The sequence below is a fragment of the Micropterus dolomieu genome, linkage group LG07, assembly GCF_021292245.1.
Source record: "Micropterus dolomieu isolate WLL.071019.BEF.003 ecotype Adirondacks linkage group LG07, ASM2129224v1, whole genome shotgun sequence".
In the NCBI taxonomy this organism is placed as follows: Eukaryota; Metazoa; Chordata; class Actinopteri; order Centrarchiformes; family Centrarchidae; genus Micropterus; species Micropterus dolomieu.
In genome coordinates, this window is record NC_060156.1 from 20,135,837 (window position 1) to 20,158,540 (window position 22,704).

The following is a 22,704-nucleotide window of genomic DNA, read 5'->3' on the forward strand; positions in this document are numbered from 1 at the left end:
TTGGTAGGATGAAAATTGTCACATGATCCATTTCCTCTGTCACTGTAACCCCATTTCCCCAGTAGACAAAATATCTGCATCTACAACTGGTTCTCATATGATGCCTTCCTGTCCCATCTGCTTTCCTTGTTCATACAGGTGAGTGTTCAACCGATGTTTACTGAGATTTATGAGGAGACGTGCTAACCTTATGATCATATTTTTTACAGTTTTACTATTGACTTGAAATGGGCCTAAACTACACCACGTGTCAGTTGTTTAATACTTTTTTTGTTTGTTTTATTTTCTTGTATTTATGTTTGCTTTTAACGGTGAACAGTAAAAGCACTTTGATCAACATGTTGTTTTTGGCTTAAACCAGGAAAGTGAAAGATTGCCACCATGTGTTTTTCTTAGTTCTTTTGTTTTCCCCGGACATTTTTATTCCGATTTTTAACACATACACACATCCAGCACACAGTGGCCACACGAACTAAACATCTGACGTAGCTACAACATTAGTATAATGTAGGCTGCATACAGTAACATGGCATACCCGCAGATATAACTGCACACTCACATAGATAGGTTATGTTGTGAAAGTATAAATATAAAAACAGTAGGAGCGGCTGTGGCTCAGGTAGAAGAGCCGGGATTCTAAAAGTCGGATGGTCGAAGGTTTTATTCCCTGCAGTCACAGTTCAGTCAAGGTGTCCTTGGGCAAGATTCTGAATGTTAAATTGCTCCAAGTGCAGTGTGTGTGTGTGTGTGTGTGTGTGAGAGAGAGAGTATTATCGTGAGGCCTTTGGATGAGAAGCGCTGTTTCGCTCCTAATAAGCTGTTCCTGTGTGAATGGGTGAAGTGTTGGAAAGCCCTGTGAGTGGTAGGCAGATTACAAAACACATTATAACCCAAAATTTTGCTTTTCGTCATTATTGCATTATTGCCAAAAATGTGTCACTGTTATCATCCTGATCACTGTTAATAGTGTACTTTCCATTGTGTAACTTCCAGTAAAAATTAAAATGGCTGAATGTGTCTGCTGATTTCACCTCAGTTTGGTTTGTGGTAACTCCCTAAACTACCTCTTGTGCACAATGTGTAAGAGAAAGTGTTTGCCTTCTTTCTTCAGGTTGAAACATTAACTATCTCGCAAAGACGAAATTGATGTGTAAGCTTTTTACAATAAAATCATTGGCAGAACTGTGGGTCTATATTTTTGCATGTGCACACTACAACTACCCAGAACGACAGTTGGCACTTTTCACCACAAATCAAGCATGTCTTTTTCCTGTGTGAAAACTCCACCCAACACGTGCTGCTAGCCCACATGCAACAACATATAGTAAGTCCCTGTGTGACTGCTGCTGTATCTGTTTCAAACCTTGACATCTATATGTTTTGCACATGCAAAAAAGGAAAGATTGCATTCTGTGGCATACATTACTCTGGACAAAGTATTTTATTGTTAGGTACATGTGGTATGGTGTATTTGTGATTCAAATATTGCAAAACAGTTATACCACAATGATATGCATACATCAAAATGTATTGCCTATAATATTGCTTTATTTCCACCAGTATTTTTTATGAAAAATGTACCCACCACAAGTCTTTGTTAAACCCTGGCACACAGGTGATGAGAGGCCATTCCCATCCAATCATGACGGGGAATTCCAGCAGCCCTGTGCTAGACAACGCCACCCTTGCCTTGTTTCAGGACATAAACACCAGCATTGCCATCTCTGTCATCTACATGATAGTCACTGCCATTAACCTGGTAGGAAATGGCCTTTCCATGTGGCTCCTCCTCTTCCGTACCTCCCCCAAGACTCCCTCCATCATCTTCATGATTAATCTCACCCTCACCGACTTGGCCGTTGGCGCTGCCCTGCCCTTTCAGATTGCCTACCAGCTCAAAGGATACAACTGGAGTCTGGGGCCCGTGATGTGCAGGTATTCTTTATGGTTACAGAACAATGGTAAAGTATTGCTGTAGGATTGGTGTTAACAACAGAGATCTACAGAAAGTTGAGAGAAAGTTTTTACCTTGTTTACCTTGTTTCTCAGGCCAAACCTTGTTTCCGCAGCTACTCGGTGTACATCCAGAGACCAAGAGTTTGACATTTTGAAAAGTATGCTTATTGGCTTTCTTGCTGAGAGTTGGATGAGAAAAAATCTGATCAATACCACTCTGATATCTGTTTGTTTAATATAAAGCTACAGTCAGCAGCCAGTTAGCTTAGCTTAGCTTCAAGACCCTAAAAAGGCAAAACAAAAGTAATAAAATCTGCCAAAATGTCAAACTACTCCTTTAATGATGACTTTGTTTTAACCAGTGATTGAACAAAACACTGTTCTTCTATCTATCAACCTACAGTTTCCAGACCCTCGTCTTCTACACCAATATGTACTGTTCCATCCTGACCATGATGGCCATCGGAATTGACCGCTACCTGGGAATCGTCAGGCCCATGCTATTCAGGGAGACCAGGGAGAGGAAGTCCATAGCTGTCATCAGCTGCCTCCTCATGTGGGGTTTGGTCCTGAGCGTTCTGTACCCACTGATGACCACAGACCTGACCTTTGACATTCCTGAACTCGGGATTACCACATGCTTTGACATGTTGAAGAAAAACATGCTCCCGAGCCAGTCAGCCTGGGCTGCCTTTCTCTTCACCATGGTGTTTGCCCTCTTCCTCTTCCCTTTCTGTGTCACAACATTCTGCTATGTCAGTATCTTACGCAAACTGACCAGAGATTCAAAGACTGCCCAGAAAGAGAGAGCGATACGTCTGACTTTCGTTGTGCTCCTGGTCTTCACCCTCTGCTTCGCTCCCAACAACATCCTCCTGTTGAGTCATACTGTGATGAGACTCTTCTATGGTCAGTCTCTCTACATGGCCTACAAACTGTCTCTCTGTTTCAGCAGCCTGAATAGCTGCCTTGATCCATTCATTTACTACTTTGCTTGCAAGGATTTTAGACAAAAGTTGAGACAGATAATGAATCTGCAAAGCCTGACTAGTGGGGACTCAATGAGGATGGAGCATAAAGAGAGTTTGTACTCGGCACATTGCGCTTTCGAAGGTCAAGAGAGAGAGCATAGCAAGATGTCTTTGATGCCACAGTAGACCACAGAATGGAGCGACAGTAAGAATAAAATAGATGTGAGAAAGGAAGTGAGAGAAAAAGTGTGTGTTGCCCTGAGTGTGTCAAACGTTTGCAATGTCTTTTCTTGGCTCAACATTCAAGATCATTTTTTTACATGTATTTTTATGTGCGCCACAAATGATTATCGACAGCAGCTGAGTCACTTTGCACACTTCATTATTATTGCATTATGTTATGTGTTATTTTAAAGAGTGAAAAAAATGTTTATTGTATATGTATTTTATTATCTGCCACAAGCTTCTTAACAGTTATTTTGACAATATATGTAGCATGCACACATGTAGATAAAGTGTGAATGAAATCTATGTATTGTATATATTATATAGCCTTCTCTGCCCGAACATAGTTGTACTTCTCTGTAAATCACAGTGTACTGTGTGACTGGGTATAGACCTTTTCACCTTATATGGGAGAAATGGACAGAAAGTCCTCCTATTCTTATGTTTTTGTTTTCTTACTCTACAAAAATAAAATTATTATTATTATTATTATAAGTAGTAGAAGCAGTTGTAAAAGAAGTAGTAGCTGTATGTGGCACTTGCCGGCTGGGAATGCGGGACTGGCTAGAAATGGAGTCAGAGGATAACAAAGTTAGAAACGAGGGCATGAGGATTAGAAAATTAAAAAGAAAAGGAGGAAGAATAGTGTGTTTCTATTCAGACAGACAGTGAGTGTTGGAATAATAGCTGTGACACCAACAGATAGATTTTCAAGCATCCACATCAGGTCGGAAAGTTTGTAAGAGGTAAAAGTGGTATGTTATCACTGATTGTGTCAGAGAGATAGAGCCCTAAACCTTTTGTATTTGAGATTATAGCAGTGTATGGCAGAAAAGGAATGGAGCTATCAGAGTATCTGCATAGACATAAAGCAATTTAGCCAATTGTGTCGTTGAAATACTGTGAAAATAATGAGAAACTTTGTCAAAATAATGATTAATCTCATTATTTTGTAATAATAAGTTATTTTGAGATACTATATCATTGTTTTAAGAAAGTTTCTCATTATTTCAATAAAGTAGTCCTAAGTCATTATTTTGATATAATTAAGTCATTATATTGAGAAAGTTTCTCATAATAATGAGTCATAGGTTCTTTTTTTCCCCCATCACATTGGCGAGAACGGGCTTCCATAGCTAACGGTGGGAGACTGGTGGACCCGCCCACATTATGAAACGTCATCACGTATGCGCCATTACGTTGATCGTTCTAGCAAGCAGCGATCCCCGTCAGTTTCCTGACTTGTGCAGGTAAGGTAACATTACTGCAAATCTTCTATAATGTAACATTATTTTTTAGTGACTGTATTCATTCAACCGTGTCCTTTTTTGGGGGGTGAACTTGCTTCACCTTACAGTGACGTTTCGTTCACCTGCGGTAAAGAGGCTCATAGTAACACCAAGTCAGCATATGTAGGATAGCAGAGTTGTGATACTATGTAACGTTATGTCGTATGTTATAGTATTAGGTTAAATGCTTGAAACATATTTAGTAACGTTAATGTTACGTGATTAACTTCAGAGAAACCACATATTGATTATGTAGGCACACACTGGCATTAGACATTAATTTGGGAAAGCTGTAACTTTATTGACATGGCTACATTATGCATGAAGTTACTCTATGTAATTACAGTGAGTGAGAGCTGTCTTAACAGCAGTGACAGCAGCTCATTGTCTTGTTTTTAATGCATTGTATTGGCTTAGGACTGCAACTTACAATTACCTTGATTATAGATTAATGGTTTAAACCATGAACCTTAAGAAAATTTTAGTAATGCCCATTATAATATCCCAGAGCACAAGGTGAGGTCTTTAACCTGCTTATTTTGTTCAACCAACCGTCCAAACCCCCAAATATACAATTTTAAATTATTTAAATCGGAGGAAAGCAGCAAGTACTCACATTTGAGGAGCTGGAAACACTGAGTGTTTGTACTTAATTGATTGATTGATACAATAGATGTTATGTTGATTGAGTAATTAATTAATCAACTAATTGTTTCAGCAATAGGTTATGTGAACCTGTCCTCTGTGACAGTGCATAACTGAATAGTTGCAGTCATCTGACTCCGTATTGCTGACTCTTTTACATGAACTAGGCCACATCTGTAATGTTTAACTCCTTAACCTAACTTTAGGGGCAGTTAGATGATAAGGCCACCATGGTGCTGAACCCTGTCATTTCCAAGCTTGCTGGTAAACTGGTCGTGCTGGCAAGTGCTTCTCCTAGGAGACTGGAGATTCTCCGCAATGTGGTATGTTACCCTCTGGTTAAACTCAAGGAACTGTATGTATATCACAACAACTCTACATTTAGTTTGATTGTAAACGCATACAATTAGATATATTAATCTGGACAAGTTTGCACAGGGATTCTCTTTTCAAACATCTTGACTTTTTTTTATACAAACTAATACAACAAAAACAAATTTGGGTCTTGTAAATCTTCCATGATCCAATCAGAATATCGGCCCATGTGCAGTCCTAACAAAACGGTTGAGAAACCTTGGGCTAAAATGAAAATGCATCACATCTCTTATTTTGTCACTATTGGTGTCAGTGATAATGAATATAATGATAATGAGTATTTATTTTATAACTAGACGATTCGTCAATTTTAGCTTAACAGAGATATATCTGTATCAATGTACACATTGGTTGAATGTAACAAGAAACTGCAGTACAGAAAATGTGTATGAGGTTATTTAGAAACAGTATACATCACCAGAGAGCACTGACAAGTTTATTTTTCAGCTGTAAAACATCCTACGCAGTATATATTTTGGTCAGTTATTTTAAAAAAGAAGTATATGTGGTTTGAAGTATAACTTTTTACATTTCAGGGCTTTCAGTTTGAGGTTGTACCATCCTGGTTCAAAGAAACTCTTGACAAGGGACTTTTCAAAGCACCTCACGAGTATGCTGTTGAAACAGCCAAACAGAAGGCCCTGGAGGTGGCCAGGAGGATGCCCTTTGTGAGTTAAGCTTCTTTGTGTATGACAATATACAGTGTATATTACCTTGTTGAATTTATATAATATTGTATATGCATTTGCTTTAGAATCACCTGAAGACTCCAGACATAGTAATCGGAGCAGACACTATAGTGGTAAGAGAAAGAAAGCCTTACAGTGTTTTATCTGCTTACTTTCTGCAGTATGAGTTTTGTTTAGGGCGGGTCACTCTGGTCATTGTTTTTCAATTCTTTAGACTGTAGATGGCATGATTCTGGAGAAGCCAGTAGACAAACGTGATGCTTACAGGATGCTGTCAAGGTCAGTGTCATTTACATTACTTTTAGAGTTAACAGAAACCGCAAACCAAAGACCAGATCTTGTTTAGTTTCTCTTCTTCATTTTTCTGTTTCAGCTTGAGTGGTAAAGAGCACAGTGTCTTCACTGGTGTAGCTATTGTCCTCTGCCATGAGAAAGAAAGTAAGTCACAAGTGAAAATGGTGAGACTTATGGTTTATTTTCTGTAGGGATTTGATGAAGCAAAGTAGTTAGAACAGTTGAGCCCATTTAGGTACTTTTTAATTTTTTAAATTTCTTATAAGTAAGGAAGAATATCTGTGAGGGAAAACAAAGTAATGGAGGATTCTATACCAGTTTCCTAAATGGATATAGGAGGAATTTACTGGCCAAATGTAGTGTTTCCATCAGTGGACATATTTCATTTCTAAACCTCCGTGCCTCTCAGATGAAGAAGTGGATTACCAGTTAATTGACTTCTACGAAGAAACAAAGGTGAAGTTTGCTGATCTCTCAGAAGAAATGCTGTGGGAGTACATCAATAGTGGTGAACCCATGTGAGTATGAATGCTTGAACTGTCACATGTGCACATATGTAATAGCTATTGATTTCTCTTGGTGTAACTTAACCAAGCATTTGATCAATGGAGGTCATTCAAGTGGATGTTCACCGCATGAACCTGTTGATTTTTGGACTTTGATGCCCGAGTTTTGTTCCAGCTGTGTTTGCCATGTCCTATTCCACAGGGATTGTGTCAGCAAAAAAATCTAATCTTGTACTGGGTCAGATGAGGTGTATTGTTTAATTTGTTCTCCATTTGAAGAGTGTACTATTACACATACAGCCCCTGTGTATGTGTGCACATGTTTTTGTATTAAGAGTGTATGTTGCTGTGTAAGTGAAATGTTTGTGTCTGTGTGTGTCAGGGACAAGGCTGGCGGCTATGGTATTCAGGCTCTCGGTGGCATGCTAGTGGAATATGTCCATGGAGACTTTCTCAATGTTGTGGGTTTCCCCCTTAACCACTTCTGCAAGCAGCTGGACATTATTTACAACCGTTGTACTTCCTCCTTGGACCAGGAAAGTCTGCCTGGCTGCCTGAGCCACAACGGCACTCACACCACCTCAATACTCCCTCAGCCTCCACCCAACCCACCAGCTCTGTCTCGCCACAGTCCCAATTCTTCAGCCAAGCACAACCCCTCACCCTGCCCTTCTGCCAGTCCCGTCCCTAAGGTAATTTTTTCTCACCCTGTGAGAGAAATCTGTGACCTGTTGTTGATATTATTAAGTAACAGTCTCCCCTTTATAGGTGAAAAAGAACAACAGTGAAAGTTCATGGACGCTGGTCAACAGCCTGTCTAAACATACAGATGATAGAGAGGCTGAGTTCCAACACTCTGAGAATACAACATTATCACTGATGACCAGTAGAGGGCAGGTGACTGAGTTCAATGTGACGGAGAAGGAGGATAGTGAACTCCCAGTAAAAAAAGAAGACTTGCAGCAAATCATTGAATTGATGGATGGATTCAAAGCCTCAAAGGTTAAAGATCAACTGTATATTCCTATACTGTTAAAGCTCAATGTGATGCTTTTCATTTAATAATTTACATTGCTGTAGTTGACTTTGTGAGGATGTAATGAAGCATTTAGCTCAACTTAAAGGAATAGTCTGGCATTTTGGGGAAATACTCTCGTTTGCTTTCTTGCTGAGAGAGGGAAGACTGCCACCACTCTCATATATGTACATTAAATGTGGAGCTAGAGCCAGGAGAAGTCAGCCCAGCAGAGAACAAAGATTGAAAGCGTAGGGAAATGGCTTGTCTGGCTCCCAAAGTTGATCACCTCTACCAGCACCTCTAAAGCTCATTAATTAAAATGTTATATGTTGTTTATTATATCTGTACAAAAACCAAATTGGAAAAAAACAAGTTGTGTTTTTTTTACAGGGGGTTATATGTGGGATTAAATCTGTTGTGGGGGCAGTAACCTCTTGGAAACTATGCTGATTTTCTAGAATCTTCAAGGTCTACACAAGACTTCAGAGAGGAGGATATAATGTGTTAATTCGTGACCTTTACAGGTGCTGGTTTATATTTAACAGAGAGGATGGTGCTGATCTTCTCATTTAATTCTCAAGACGAGAAAGTGAATTAGCGTATTTTCCAGAATGTTACATTTATTCTTTAGGATTCTGAAAAATTGCCTATTTGGATCTGTAATGTACTCGATAGTATGCTGGTATCGATCTGCAGTGGAACACATGCATTTGTAGATTTTATTGAACAGAAATGAAAAAAATGATGTCACCATTTGGTATGTGTTTCTTGATCTACTCAATCTGCAAGCACCAGGCAATCTAGAATCACATACCAAATTCACATAAATAAAATAATAAAAATAAAACTTTACTTCTTGATCCATTCTGCTTTTCCCAAAATGTTCCAGGTACTCTTCACTGCATCCAAGTTGTGTGTGTTCGATGTGCTACAAAGCAGGCCAGGACTGGATGCAGAGCGGGTAGCTCAGGAGATTAAAGCCTCTGTGAAGGGGACTGAATGCCTGCTGGAAGCCTGTGTGTCTCTGGGACTGTTGAAGAGCAAAGCGAGAAGTTAGTCAGCATTTATCTGTGTTGATCGTTACATGATGATCCCTATTACATGATGATTTTAATACCTTAAAGTGATAGCATTTAATACTTAACTTAAAATGAACCACGTTTTATGGTGTTTCTACTCCCAGCATGCCAGAAGCCAGTGTACGAGAACGCAGCTCTTGCCACTCGTTTTCTGCTGTCAGATGCTCCTTTTTCGCTGCAGGGCTACATCAAGCATTGTAACGACACAGTGTGGTCTCTCTTTTCTCACCTTGAGAGTGCTGTGCAGGAAGGAACCAACCAGCACGAAAAGGCTTTTGGCAAGAAATCTAAGGATATGTTTCAGGTGATTATCTCCAAGTTCAGCCTCAGATCGATAAAATAGAGGGGGAATTCTCTGTCAACTTTTTTCGTTCCTCTAAGTCATTTGTTTCTATTTAAAGGATACTTTCTACAACAGTCAAGAAGTGAAACTGAGATTCATGAGTGCCATGCACAGCATTGCTAAAGTTACAGGAAAAGCTGTAGCAACAGCCTTTGACCTCTCTAGTTTTAAAACTGCCTGCGACCTTGGAGGTAAGGACAGAACTTACAGGTTTAAATTATGTCCTTAAGTAATAAACCATTCTTTCACGTATAATCTTTTTGATTTTTTCCCCCCAGGATGCACTGGGGCCATGGCCTATGAGTTTACGAAAGCCCACCCTGGGTTATCTGTGACAGTATTTGATTTGCCAGCTGTTGTTGAGATGAGTGAACATTTCCATCCTCTGCACACAGACAACAGGGTATCATTTGTTGCAGGTCAGTTTGTGTACGTGCATCAAAAAACAGTCCTGACAGTCGATTTTTAATGCCACAAAGCAGGCTAATGCAGTGTAATTAGCTTATTTTGTGGGTCTTTCATATCAAAATAAAAAATCACTCACTCTGTGACTATAACTCATGGCTTTCTCCTTTCTGCATGAAAAGGAGACTTCTTTAAAGATGAGCTGCCCAAAGCAGACTTGTACATCCTGGCGAGAATTCTCCATGACTGGCCTGATGAGAGAGTGCATATTCTGCTGAGTAAAATCGCGGATGTGTGCACACCAGGTAAAGGCCATTTCAGTCTTTTCACCTTTTAAACTACATATGTTGAACAATGAACTGTAACATAATTCAAATATATTATTCACATATGTTTAGTATAATGATCTGACTGAAAGTAGATGGCAAAAGTCTGTTTTTCCTTTTCAACTGATTTCAGTGTCCACATTCTGGTAAAATCACTGCTTTTTAGTTTCATTGAAACCTGTTTAAGAACTGCAGCTGTAACCGGTTTTTCAGTGTTAAGTAAAACCACACTTTGCAAGAAGCTGACAAATTCAATGCCAAAATAGCGACTTGATGCTAGTTTTTTTCCTCCTTGTTCTTCTTGATCTTTGCCTAAAGCAAAGGAATGCAAGGGGATAAGGGATTACAAAATCACCACTATTGTGTTCTAAAGTTTTACATCTGCATACATATCATGCCCTTGAACCATTGTGCCAGGCTGCGGACTTCTGCTAAGTGAGATCTTCCTGAATGAAGACAGAAGTGGCCCAAGTCGTGGGTTGCTCCAAGCCCTCAGCATGAGCGCGGGGAAACAGAGGAGCACTACAGAATACAGTCTGCTTTTGAAGAGCCATGGTTTCATAACAGCCCATGTCAGACATACAGACAACCTCCTGGATGCTATGCTCTGCATCAAAGCGTGACTGACACCCTCAGCAACACTATATGGATGTTCTTGTGATACATACTGTAGGTAACCTTTGCTAAAATCAAGGACTACAGTCAGGAATGTTTTGATGATAAAGTGTGAGTTCGTAAGGCACCCTCTGTGAACCAATAAAAAGTGTCTTTGTTTTAACATTTTGGTGTTGTGTGAAGACAGCTGAAGTGGAAATATATATTTGAGGTATTACACACAAGAGGATATTGTTATAATTTTCCTATAAATTAAGGTCTTGAACAATCTCTTTTGTTGGCTCCTAGGATGTGCAGTGCTCATAGCTGAAACCATGTTGGATGGACAGACACCCTACTCAGCTCTGCAGTCTTTAAACATGCTTGCCCAGACAGAGAGCCAGTATGCAGACTTGCTGAGCAAGCATGGATTTGGGGACACACGGGTGGTTCACACTTTGAACTTCCTTGATGCTTTTTTGGCCATTAAAAAGTAATGTGAATCATGCACGCAAGTAACCATGTTTTGCATTCTTTTGATTACAAATGACAGTCATTGTTCAGTTTTTTCCCTTTTGATCAGTGGTGTAAAAAAAAAAAGTAAAAGAAGTAGTACCACAATAGATAATACAGTGTGTTTAAGTAAGCATTTAATACAATCCAAACACACCTCTTAGTAAGGAAATTTGTGTCCACTTTAACCTTGATCCGGGTATAATAAAATGGGTACTGAATTTTTTAATATTTAGGCCCCAGTCAGCCAGCGTTAATGGCGTTCTGTCTCAGAAGCAATTGTCATCCACAGGCTCATCCCAGGGGTGTGTCCTGTCCCCATATACAAATGACTGTAGGAGTCACCACAATAACAGGTTGCTTTTGAAGTTCGCGGATGACACAGTTCTAGTCAGTCTGCTCCAGAATGGAGAGGTCAACCATGGGCCTGTTTTGAACGACTTTGTTGATTGGTGTGACTTTGTTGATTGGTGTGACCACCACTTCTTTAACTTGAAGTTAAATGTCCTTAAAACTAAAAACATGGTCATAGACTTCAGAAAAACTCCCCACTCAAACTCTCCGATAATCAAGGGCTCACCTATTGAGACAGTGGAGTGTTACAAGTACAGGAACAGTTATTGACAAAAACTTGAACTTTGACCTTAACAGTTCTGCTGTCTGCAAGAAGGGTCTTCAGAGGTTTCATTTTCTGCGCAGACTGAATACTTTTAATGTGGACAAAACTTTGATGACTATTTTATAAATCTTTTATTGAATCAATTTTAACTTTTTGTTGCATAGCTTGGTATGGGAATCTTACGGTGCAAAGTAAAAATAAACTGTCTAACATTGTTAAGGTAGCCAGCAAAATAATTGGAACTAAACAACTTTCCTTGGCAGACATCTATAAAAGACAAGTTATACTTAAGGCTCAGACTATTACAGCCAGCTCTGACCACCCTCTCTTGGAGGAATTTGTTCTTCTGCCTCTGGGCGAAGATACAGATTGCCCATAATAAAAACGAACAGATACAAATTTTCCATTGCACCCACAGCAATTAATGCCCTAAATTTGCACTGAGCTTGAGCTGCTGTTCAGAATGATAGATTGTTGAGGCTACCATTTCAACTTATTGAGTACTTTTGGACGAAAAAGAGAGGTTGTATATAACGGCTGTTCTTATCTTTATTTATGCCTCATGTATGTTTGTTTTAACCCTATTGCAAATCAAATTTCCCCTGGTGGGACAATAAAGCTTGAACTTGAACTTTCATCAGGAAAATGTATCGAAAGTAAAAGTAGTCAGAATGCAGGACGGCGCCTTTTCAGAGTGTCAGAAAATGATGTACATTAAATAATTAATTTTCTTGTAACTTGCATTCTGGTGCTGCTGCTGGAGTTACATCCCTGGATCTCTGCAACCCATTGGATATTTAATGTGGACAAAGCAGCAGCTGTTCAGGTCAAATGGGATGTGAAGCCTGTACCAATCTAGGGCGTCTTTGTTTCAGTATCGGGGGGCTGATCATTTACAATACAGGGCTGCCTATACTTGTCTGATAAAGTTCAAAGAAAAAAAAAAAAATCTGATTTTTTTTGGGTGTGTGCGATCAGCTGGATCACAGCCATGGCTGGAGGGAGCACCCTGCCTCTTAAACACTCTGAAGTGTCATATTTTAATGATGCAATCTGGATGCAATGGGAGAAAGATGATTAAAGAAGAAATAATAAAATCCAAGCAGCGTTATTATCGCCTAAGTAGGATGTAATTTTTGTACAATAATGTTTTGTGTCTCCCCAGCAGACATGGCTTCATGTTTACCTCAACTTTATTGGAGGCTGGAGGAAGATTGCCAGCGACAAAGGGGGCAAAGCATATTGCAATGGGGCCCTCTCAAGCATACTCCAAGACATGGGTGGAGCATTTGTCTTGGTCTTGTATAATGGGGTTTGTTTCCAAGTTGACCCTCTTTTTTTTTTCCACACTCTTACAAACTGGTACAACCCACATAACCCTATAAGCGTTATAGAGCTTTAACCTCCTACCCTCCAAAGCAATTTTGCGTGAAGTTTGCGTCACACTAACCCACAGACAAATCCATCAAAGCACTATTTAAACACATCATATATTATTGCCCCATATGGTCTTTCTGACCATAATTGCCCTTTTTGCAAAGAATGATCAAACTCTCACTACTTATCCTCTGACATTAATCAATCCCAACTTCAAGCTGTAGAGAAGAAACTTTGCATGTTACTATTTTACTTTCAGTAGATGCAGCTCGCTTCCTAAGTGATATTTGATACGCTGGAATTTTAACCCACATATTTGTTTTGCAGCTATTTCACAGTTTTAGTTCCCTATTACAGTATGTCAGTAAACCTCCTCAAGATGGCATCACAAACCTGCAGATCTCCTCAGAAAACTTGGTGAGACACACAGAGTTCCGTGTTTTGTTAAACTGTTTAATTCTTTCCAGTGGCAGCTAGATGTGTGCTGTAGAGATCTGTTGAACATTAAGTGACTGCAAGATATCAGAATTAAGATTTATGTTGCAAAGTTTGGGAATATATTTGTGCTTTATGCATTTGGTTGGGTAGGATAGTCGTTTAAGCACAATAAACAATCCCATAATGTCTAACAGATATTCCTCATGGATTGCAGTTTCGAGTCAGTGGGTAAAGCGGCCAAACAGCTGATGGGAATGTGGGAATATCTCTGGCCAGGATAAAATGCTCTTATTCTTTGTGACACTCAAGTGTATCCGGATTATTCTTCATTTTGGATCCCTCACTAAGTATTTTTCTTGAAGTGTAATAAGGGTGGTCATGTTATTAATGGCTATTTTCTTGTCAGTCTGGGCTCAGGCTCTTTGTGACATCTAACTGATTTCCATTACTCAGATTTTGTTCATTCGATGAACAGAGACAGGGGAGGGTGGACTGAAGTTCAAATATGATGCAGAGTGTAAATCGTTTAAGGTTTTTTTTATTGTGAACACACAGTGAATGCAACAAAACACCATATATTGCAATACTTTCCTGCCACTGCTGCAGTGATTGTGAAAGCCTGAATTGATTCAATAAATTCAATACTTCATACACATTGCATTACTGATCTGTAGACAGCTAAGTGACACCAAATGGTTTTGTAGTAGGAGAATGCTGAGTCCTGTATTCCCTTAAAACATGAAGAGAAGGAGCATGAAGCATTTCCATAAAAGGATTTACATATCCGTTCATTTCCAGTGTCCCATCTGCACCCGCTCACCCCCTCTTGTGTAAGAGCATCAACAGCAAAGCCTCTGCGAGGCTTTCTAATGAAAACCATTCAAGTCAATCAAGTTTACCAGAGACCAAAGGCTAGTGTAATTTGGGAAAATTGCTGAAACTCCAAAGTAATCTTCTGTAATGTGATCTTGCCTATTGAACACTGGCTGTACTGTACGTGTCGGATAAGAGCTCAGTCATTTTCTTCAAATGCAGTCTTGACAAGCAGCATGGATATCCACCTGCAAGTAATCATCATTCTAGTGTTAAGTGCTTTGATATTAAAATGACTGATTTAAGACCATTTGCTGCTAGTAGATAGCGATTTGAAAATACTTCCATATGTTGATAAAGAGGATAAGCTGGGTTTGTGAACCGGGTGGACTGCATGTTGTGTTCACTGTTGTAGAACAGCCAATGAAAACACTTCAGGGTTAAGTCATAACTTTAGTTTTTCATTGTTTCAGTTGAGAAAGCAGACTATACATTTAACAAGAGTGATGTAATCAAAGCCTGTTAAATAATAATGAGTGGAAGGTTTCATAGGATTTAGTATGTGAATTGCCTTGTAGTGTAAACTTGTGCTTCAGTGAAGTTTTATGCTAGTTCTAGTGTACCCACTTGGTGGCGACGTTGGCTAAAGTAAAGCTCCATACAGAGCCTGATTTGATCAGTTATATTGTTTGTTTACACTCTTATCAAAGTGACAGGAGAGGAAAGACAATTTCAGTTGCTGAGATATTTGAAATTTTACAAATATCCATGTCAAACTTTTGTGTTAGGTGGATTTTAGTTGAAAAATAAATCATTGTACCATTGTTTATACCGAAAGCACCTCTATGACTTGGGGAAGGATACACATATTCCAAATGGTTGCATGCAAAATAACAAACACTCTCTAATCAGTCAGTTTTCTGAATTGCCTCTCAATACTGAACTCATGCTTGGGCACCTGTTTCAAAGAACAGACTTGTTTATCAAAGGCCTCCTCTGTCAACAAACAGAATAAGTGCGATGATGGCTGGCTCCTCAACCCACATCTGATTTCAGCAAATGTGCAGTTGTTCAAAGTGAGTCGTGCTTCATTGATTTGTTTCAAGGCAGAGGAAAAATAACCTCAGGGCTTCTACCAGTTAGAAATAACAATGGAGTCCTTCTCTGCTGTTTGTAGTTTTCTTTGGCCTGACATCAGTAGTAAAACATGGAGGGATTTTCACTGCAGATTTAACTGCTGGCTGGGACTGTGTAAAAGAGTAGGTTACTTTTCATTGGAGATATGGTATAACAGATCAGTGAATTATATAGCAGAGATTTTAAATTGATTCATGTCTGCTTTTCTTTTTGGCGCCACATAATTTAAACGTTTCTGGATTTGTTTGACTTTTTGTTCTGGGATATATACTTAATTTTAGAGTTAGAGGAGAAGATTGATTCCATTCTCTCACTGTAAGTGTTCCAATCAGGAGTTAGCTTAGCTTAGCTTGGTTTTGCATAAAGCATTGAAGCAAGGGGAAACAGCTAGCATAGCTCTAATCAAAGTTTGCCTGCTTGTCAGGTACATGTTGGAACTATTTTCCGTTATTTGCCTGGCAACTTACAGCATGTTATCTGTAAAATAAACTACAACTTGTGTTTTTTACATTTCTGTTTGGGTATGGGTTAATTAATTAGCTTTAGAGGTGTTGGTAGGTGTAATTTTGAACTTTGGCCAGAGCCAGGCTACCTGTTTCCCCCCCTTTCCTGTCTTTTGCTAAGCTAAGCTAATGGCCTTTGTGCACAAACATGGGAGTGGTATCAATCTTCTCATCTAACTTTTTGCAAAGAAGCAAATAAATGTATTTTCCAAAATGTCAAACTATTTTTTTAAAAGGAGAAAGAAAAAAAACATATTTGAGTAAACGATTGGACTGTGTTATCTATCTGATCAGTCGTAACTCCCAACTTTTACCAGCAGGAATATGTAAACATCAGCAGTGAAAGCGAACACACCACCACTCAACTCACAATCAGAACCCAGTTGGCCCCCACTAAAAGCCAACAACAATCTCATTAACATATGGAAATATTTGTTGCGGTCAAATACGAGAAACTGTCTCCCCTTCCTGTCTCCATGTGATGTGGGAGGTGTCACTCAGAGATACAGTAGGGGAGGAGACTCTCCATGCTGAAATGGTTGGTGACAGGGCTTTCATCCGACCCACTGAGGGCTCTTTGTTGTTATTTTGGGATCTCTCATGGGTGCAATCTGAGAGAGCAGCAGACAGACGGGTCTCATCTCTGAACAAGCACACATACACACACACACACAGGCAGAAATTCACAGGCACCAAAAAAATTTTATGACATGCTCACTATCATGTCAATCAAATTGGCTGATGCTATGTGTGCATATGGATCCATTAAATCCATTAATTCTCAGTAATTAAGACATGAGTAGAATAATTCAATACAGAAGAATTATTTGTTTCACATGCTGTGATATAATTTGTATAGAAGCCCATTTCCACTAAGAAAAGAAAACAAAAGGGCTAGATGAAAATTTATTCAAGATAAAAATAAAAATAATCACAGTTACAACAAAATGACAAGAACTTAAGTCTAAATTTTGTCTTACTAATTTTAAAACAATGTGGTGGTGAAGTCTAAATCATGCAAAAATAAGTCAGCATTTTTATCTACTACCTCATTGGTTTGATGTAGTGAGAATTAGTTAATAAAAATGTGACTTTTCTCATAAGGTTTCTCACAATTTTGATAATTGAGCTATTATGAGCATTTTAACTTTCAACATGTTTAACTTTTAATATTTTTTAATATTCAATCTGTAAATGGAGTGGAATAGGAGTTTTGGGGATCCTTGTGTAGTTTTTATCATTTGCATTAGTTAAAGTCTCTCATTTAAAGACTTAAATGAGAACCAAGTTGTGTTTTTATTTTGCTTAGATTATTAGATTATTTTATTTTGTGTTTTTTTATTGTCATTATTATTATATTATTATTAAATACATCAAAGTTTTGAGATATGTTGGTAATTAACTAAATTAATATAAACATATCCAGAGTAAGTAAATGCCATAATGCCAGTAAAGGCCATAATTTCCAGAAAGACATGTTGCTTTTGAGTTTCGTGTAAGTTTTTTTTATTTAAGTATTACTTTGGGCATTTTTTATTGTAGACAGTCGAGAGATGACAGGAAATGAAGGAGAAAGAGATGCAACATAGGTCCCTGGGCGGACCAGAGATATTGCTTTTTAAGGTTGGCGTCTCAAACTCTAAGCTATGGGTCGCTACATAGGTGTTAGGGTTAACTATGTCTCATGTAAGAATGTAATACCTTGAGCATAAAAACATAAATTCCATTCACCTCCATTTTGTTGGGATGGTGGCAGAAGTTTCAGAGGTGGATAATTTAAAACCTAGTTGCATAAAAACTAAATGTTCTGCATGGCTAGATACTAGGGCTCAATGAGAAATTATGCTTTTTCTAATTTAGGTAAACGGAACCCTTAAAGAATTAAAAACTTAAAAAAAGAAACAGCATATTCATTGCCACAGTTGTGAGTTTGAAAATTACACTGTATGAATGGATATGAAAGTCTCCAGTTAACAGCTTAAGTCTATTTGATTTCACATTCAAACAGCAACAATGATCATAACCTCTGACAGTGTAAGATGCAAAACAAATGTTTAGCCTATCAATGGTTTGTGCCGATAAGATATTTATGGGGTTGACAAAGTTGTGTCTTTGTGTCTGTCTTGTTGTCTGTTATCATGAGTTGAAGGTGCTTATGCAGTGGCCTCTGACACAGATCACAGGCGGCTGCTGTTTAAAACAAATGAGAAGATATATTCCTCTCACTGTGCGATGATAACCCTTGCTCTTAACCCCCTCCAGCAGCAGTTCATCCTCCAAACAATAACAATCAATTCCCTCCACATCTGACAGACCCGAAGAACAACTTATAAATGATATGCATCTCCTGCTGGTCCCATGGCAACCGCCTTGACTTTATTGTTGTGTTTCTTTGATCCCGCCAAGCTTTGATTCATTTCTCTTTCACCCTTTTAGCTAAACATATCATGTGAATTTGAAGCTTTGTTCCTGACAGTCCCCGTCTTACCTCGCTCTCTCCACAGGCTCCTGACGCCTCCCAGAGGAACTGTGGAGGAGGAGAGGAATTCCACTGGATTCAAAGACTTCTCTGGGTTTCTTTTGACTCTTCCGCCTGCCTTGCCTTCCCTGGCTCGTCATGTTGACCTTGTTCCTCGTGATCCCCTGCCAAACCATCTTGCCCAAGGGGACCTTGCTTATATGTGCACAAGCATACACATTACATGGGTGCATGGGAGGTTCGGACATTTATTCTCGACAAAGTTCCAACAGTAGGTTCCTCTGCATGTCTAGGCCTTTGATTCAGTGAATGAGGAGAATGAACTTTGGTCTGATTCATGGGGAGTTTTTCATCAGGGCTTATAAGTTTGCTGACAGAACTATAGATAACTTGCCAGGTGTCTTGCAAACCGCAGAATTTATTTTATTCTTATAGATTCCATTGAGAACTTAATTGCAGGAAGTTTGACATGGTTTTAAGACTTGTCTTCAAAAGAGTGGGACATTATATCTAAAGGACTTTCACCAAATGAGAGCGTAATGAAAAATGAAAAGTGTGTGTTTTCTCAGTACCATCTGGTTTCAATCATGGCAATATCCTAAACATGGCCAGTTTCTTGAATTAGCTACTTTCAGCTCCCAGACGTTAGGCACTCATTATTCTATTCAGGCGTCTCCAACAGCTACACATAGTGTAACATTTTCACCAGTAAAGCCGAGATAGAAATCAATTATTCTCTCATTCACTTCATAATCACTCTGCTGTTTTCACAGTTATAACGTGGTTGATTATTTTCGTACACATCTAGAGTCTTACTGTCTTCACAGAAAAAATGGACATAATTCAGGCTGTATGCACTTAAAATAACGTCACAATGACCAGCATATATTTCAGAGGTATATTTGATTCTGGCAATAATCTGAAGATACCCCCTCCTGGTTTTATTACTGCAACCAATAGCACGCTCAAATCCCCAAAGTAATCCACAGCTCACTGTTGATGTTTTGAAACTGAATGCTTGTAATTCAAAATAAATTTGGGCATGTGGGGTACCATTGGGTGTTATCACAAAATCAGGAAGAACATCCCTGAGGGAAAGAATTTTGGACATTATTTGTACTGGTTATATATCACAATCAATAGTAAATGATAGCCAAAACTACAAAAGTGAGATGTGTAAAGTAATGTAACATATAACTCCAACAGCCTTTATCACTCTTATTATTTTTGTGTCTGTTGAGGTGAATTGGCTGAAGATGTAGAAAACAGGTTACAGTGACCTGTAAATGTATCAGCATAAGAATATTAATCATCTACCTGAAGTCTGGACAGCCATAATGTAGATGGTGAGTTGTCAGTTAGTTACGTATTTGTTTTATATGGTTGAGGTCCACTGTGTACTTGTGCACACTATTTGTATTTTTGATAGATGGCAGGAGACGTGTCATTAAAGAACATGTGGCATGAGCTGCAGGCCTCCATCCTGTTTAAAGGAACTAAAACTTTTTACACATCAATATATCATTTCAAAATTAATTGTTTGGCATAATAACCATTAACAAATTAAACTACTATACAGTCTAAATAACTGCCTGCCTCTGTCTCATGCCAGAGGCACTATTAAATCAGCAGCACATTTCCCATAAACTGCACTGTTGCAAAGAGGGCGTTGCAACTTGATAGAAGCCCTAAGGGAGAATTCTATTAGAAACCAGTCTTTACATACTGCTTTACTGTATGTAGCTCCAGTTAAAAGATGTTAAAACACATCCTTTTACTAACTGAAACATTTATATCCAGGGACAATCAGTGAAAAGTCTAACTCTATATCACAGATGCATGTGTTAACAGTAGGTAGAGATGTGATGGCATGCTTGCTCTCAGCTTTTATTCTCAGCTTTCTAAAGCAGATTTTGGCAAACAGTTTCAAGCCTTCATTTATTTGCTTAACTGTGGCTCCCTGGTTTCACATATTCATTCTGATTGTGAATGGGAGGCTGTGTATATAAATGTTTTATTCAGAGGAATTTAATAAAGACACTTGAAAAGGTCCTGATAATCTACGCAGGTATTTTCACTTGTGCTCGCTAATTAGACCTCTGTCCAGATCGGAGTTGGGCGGAGCTCTGCTGGAAATGACGTAAATTAATCAAACTACATGTACCAGTCAGAATGAATGACAAAGGTATTTTATGCCACACAAACAAGTACATCAGAGTTAACAGCAGCACGGTCTGTACATTCTCTCTCAGCCAAGAGAAGATTTCCAATCAGGTACAGTAAGCGAAAACACCAGTGTAGGTGCACCACAAATGTGAAGAGCTTTTAAGATATTTAGAGCTTACTTTTTTAAGTGATAAAAATAAGATGTGCACTTGTAGTCTGTGGGACAGCTCAGTCATGCCATAGGTGTGCTCTTTAAAGATAAGCAACAGAATCACTGAATCACTTAGTGAATGCACTGATCTTCCTGTGCACAGTGTTATGGGGAGCACCCACATGACACAGTGCAGTAGCTCTTCTGCCATGAGTGCAACATAAGTCTAAGGAGCCTTTGTGACACTAATGGGGAGCTATTGGGAAAATACTGCTTTCCTAATACTTTTAAGGGCCATACAGCATTTAAATATATTTTAGTATTTTCTTTAGTAAGTGCATATAGTGTAGCATTTTAAAATAAGATAAATGTAGATGAGATAAAGTAGATAATATAAATAAGGAAACATTTTTTCTCTGTTGTCTTCTTTCCCCTTCACTATTTATAATACATACTAAGCAAATTGATGAAGATGATGATGATGGAGATCAATCAAAGAAAGTATCAAAATAGTCATCAGTTTTTCCTTCCATCATAATAATATCTGACAAACCTTAGCGAGTGGCTTCCCTTTTTCTTTGATCACCTGCCTAAGGTGTTGTCATCACAGTGTCAGTATATGTGCTGGAATATTGCCCCTATTAAAACTCCTTAGCCTAAGTGACTACCATGTGTGTAATGCAACAAGTTTCAGCAGTAATTTGATCATTGGTTTTCCACTTGTTATGAAATAGAAGAGAAGAGTAATTAAATGAATACAAACTGATGTTCTGTATGTTGTGTATCACTGTGTAAGGATTTGCATAAACCCATAGCCACGAATTTTGATAAGATACCCACATCTAATGTTGACTTATTTACAGTGGAGTTGTCATAACTCTAAATGGTGAGACTGGATGAAAAGGAGAATAAAACAGTATAGATGAGATGAACAGAGCAGAAAACCTTGGACAGAGGTTTTGACTGATGCAGACCTGCAACAGTACCTCAGTCTGGCAAACTTGAGTTATAGGCTACTTCATGGAACAGGGTGTTGGAAGTTGGACCTTGTAATGATTAGGTGCTCTAAAGAAAATGCTGTGCATCATTATGATGGAGTCTTTCGCCCTCATCAATAATTGTATCACACCTGACTCTAACAACCCTGAACTGCTGTTAGTGAAATTGGAATGTCAATACTGAGTTTACTTTCAGCACGGTTGTTGTAATATGACTTTTAACCAGTGGAGGGCAGTATGACTATGATGACAAGCATCATCACAAAGCCTAAAGCAAAATAGGCTCTATGATATTTAAACTACATGGTGAATTGTGTGTCGTCTGCTATTCAGATGTGTCACTCTAACAAGTTTAGATCCTTGTGATTATAATTGATGAAGGAATGTAGAGGGAAACGGTGTGATTGTTAAGTTGGAAAAAAAGGAAAAATATTTTATGATGTATCGCCTCAGTATGTTGCAGTCAGGTTTTGTAATAAGTATGCCCTTTTCTACATATACTGGTATATAACCTAAGATTAGTAGCTCAGTCTTTTCCCTTTATACAGCGTCACACTCTCATCTCGTAAACACAGGAGTAATAGATTTTCACTTCTATTTATAATGTTGATGGGTCAATAAGGCTCAAAAACTATAATTTTAAAGATTGATTTGTGGGGTCATTTGTCCACAAAAATTTGTATGTTTTTATGTTTTGAAAACAAAAAGTTGTGAGTCGCTTATTTAGATCTTTTTTTCCTCTTTGCTAAATTCTTCTTACCTTTTTAAAAATATTCTGCCTCTGGAAGTAAACAT

General features: G+C 38.5%; 2 protein-coding genes across 5 annotated transcripts; both read left to right on the forward strand.

Moving 5' to 3' along the window:
- Positions 1-88: 88 nt before the first annotated feature.
- On the forward strand, positions 89-3,641 carry p2ry8 (P2Y receptor family member 8). The gene is made up of 3 exons (XM_046054150.1): positions 89-138; positions 1,616-1,935; positions 2,360-3,641. The coding sequence occupies exons 2-3, from the start codon at positions 1,619-1,621 to the stop codon at positions 3,111-3,113; spliced, it is 1,071 nt and encodes a 356-aa protein (XP_045910106.1). The 5' UTR covers positions 89-138; positions 1,616-1,618; the 3' UTR covers positions 3,114-3,641.
- A 628-nt stretch (positions 3,642-4,269) lies between these two features.
- asmtl (acetylserotonin O-methyltransferase-like) lies at positions 4,270-11,234 on the forward strand. Of its 4 annotated transcripts, none has more exons than XM_046054672.1 (16): positions 4,270-4,402; positions 5,293-5,409; positions 5,998-6,129; positions 6,216-6,263; positions 6,365-6,429; positions 6,524-6,588; positions 6,854-6,962; positions 7,333-7,642; positions 7,719-7,952; positions 8,858-9,020; positions 9,152-9,351; positions 9,449-9,581; positions 9,669-9,809; positions 9,978-10,100; positions 10,539-10,790; positions 11,025-11,234. In XM_046054672.1, the coding sequence occupies exons 2-15, from the start codon at positions 5,317-5,319 to the stop codon at positions 10,742-10,744; spliced, it is 2,022 nt and encodes a 673-aa protein (XP_045910628.1). In that variant the 5' UTR covers positions 4,270-4,402; positions 5,293-5,316; the 3' UTR covers positions 10,745-10,790; positions 11,025-11,234. The 4 variants fall into 4 exon arrangements, with proteins under 4 accessions (XP_045910628.1, XP_045910631.1, XP_045910629.1 ...); XM_046054674.1 differs by lacking the exon at positions 4,270-4,402 and adding an exon at positions 4,511-4,529; XM_046054675.1 differs by lacking the exon at positions 10,539-10,790.
- Positions 11,235-22,704: the final 11,470 nt, after the last annotated feature.